General features: G+C 38.1%; 1 protein-coding gene across 1 annotated transcript in view; it reads left to right on the top strand.

The window, feature by feature from the left end:
• The window catches only part of LOC106871266 (coiled-coil domain-containing protein 42 homolog), a 52674-nt gene that overhangs the window by 26376 nt on the left and 25799 nt on the right, over nucleotides 1–499 (top strand). The window contains exon 4 of the mRNA XM_014917630.2: nucleotides 72–157. Within this exon, the coding sequence (XP_014773116.1) occupies nucleotides 72–157 (86 nt within the window). The remainder of the gene's footprint in view (nucleotides 1–71; nucleotides 158–499) is intronic.

Raw genomic sequence — 499 nt, 5'->3', positions numbered from 1 at the left:
CCCCCCCCATCATTATCTTTCACTTTTTCTGTTTGTCTTATATCTTTTTCATCTGTCCTATTTTATTACAGGAAAATGATTCCAAGAGAATTCGAGCAATAAAAAAAGCAAATGACCAACGTGAACTGAAGAGAAGCAAAATGAGAGAGATAGCAAAGTAAGCATACTAACGCAACAGCTGCTGTTGGGCCTTTTGGGTGAATTTAGTAGACAGAAACTGAAAATAGCCCGTTGTGTATGCGCGCACATGTGTGTGTGTGTATTTTTGAGTAACTATGTAGATTGCTCCGCAGGAATCTGCCCTACCCTATCTCTTTCATAGTAACGCCCTCATCTAGCATGAAGCTGATTCACCATCTACCCCAGGGCTTGTAGTCATGTGAATTCCATGGTGTCCTCAACAGTGTGGATTTGGTAGACAGAAATTGAAAGAAGTCCATTGTGTGTATAAGTATGTATGTATGTACATATGTGTATATATATATATATATATATATAT

The sequence above is a fragment of the Octopus bimaculoides genome, chromosome 16, assembly GCF_001194135.2.
Source record: "Octopus bimaculoides isolate UCB-OBI-ISO-001 chromosome 16, ASM119413v2, whole genome shotgun sequence".
Classification (NCBI taxonomy): domain Eukaryota; kingdom Metazoa; phylum Mollusca; class Cephalopoda; order Octopoda; family Octopodidae; genus Octopus; species Octopus bimaculoides.
The sequence above is the reverse complement of the archived record's forward strand: the minus strand, read 5'-3'. Positions and strand labels throughout refer to the sequence as shown.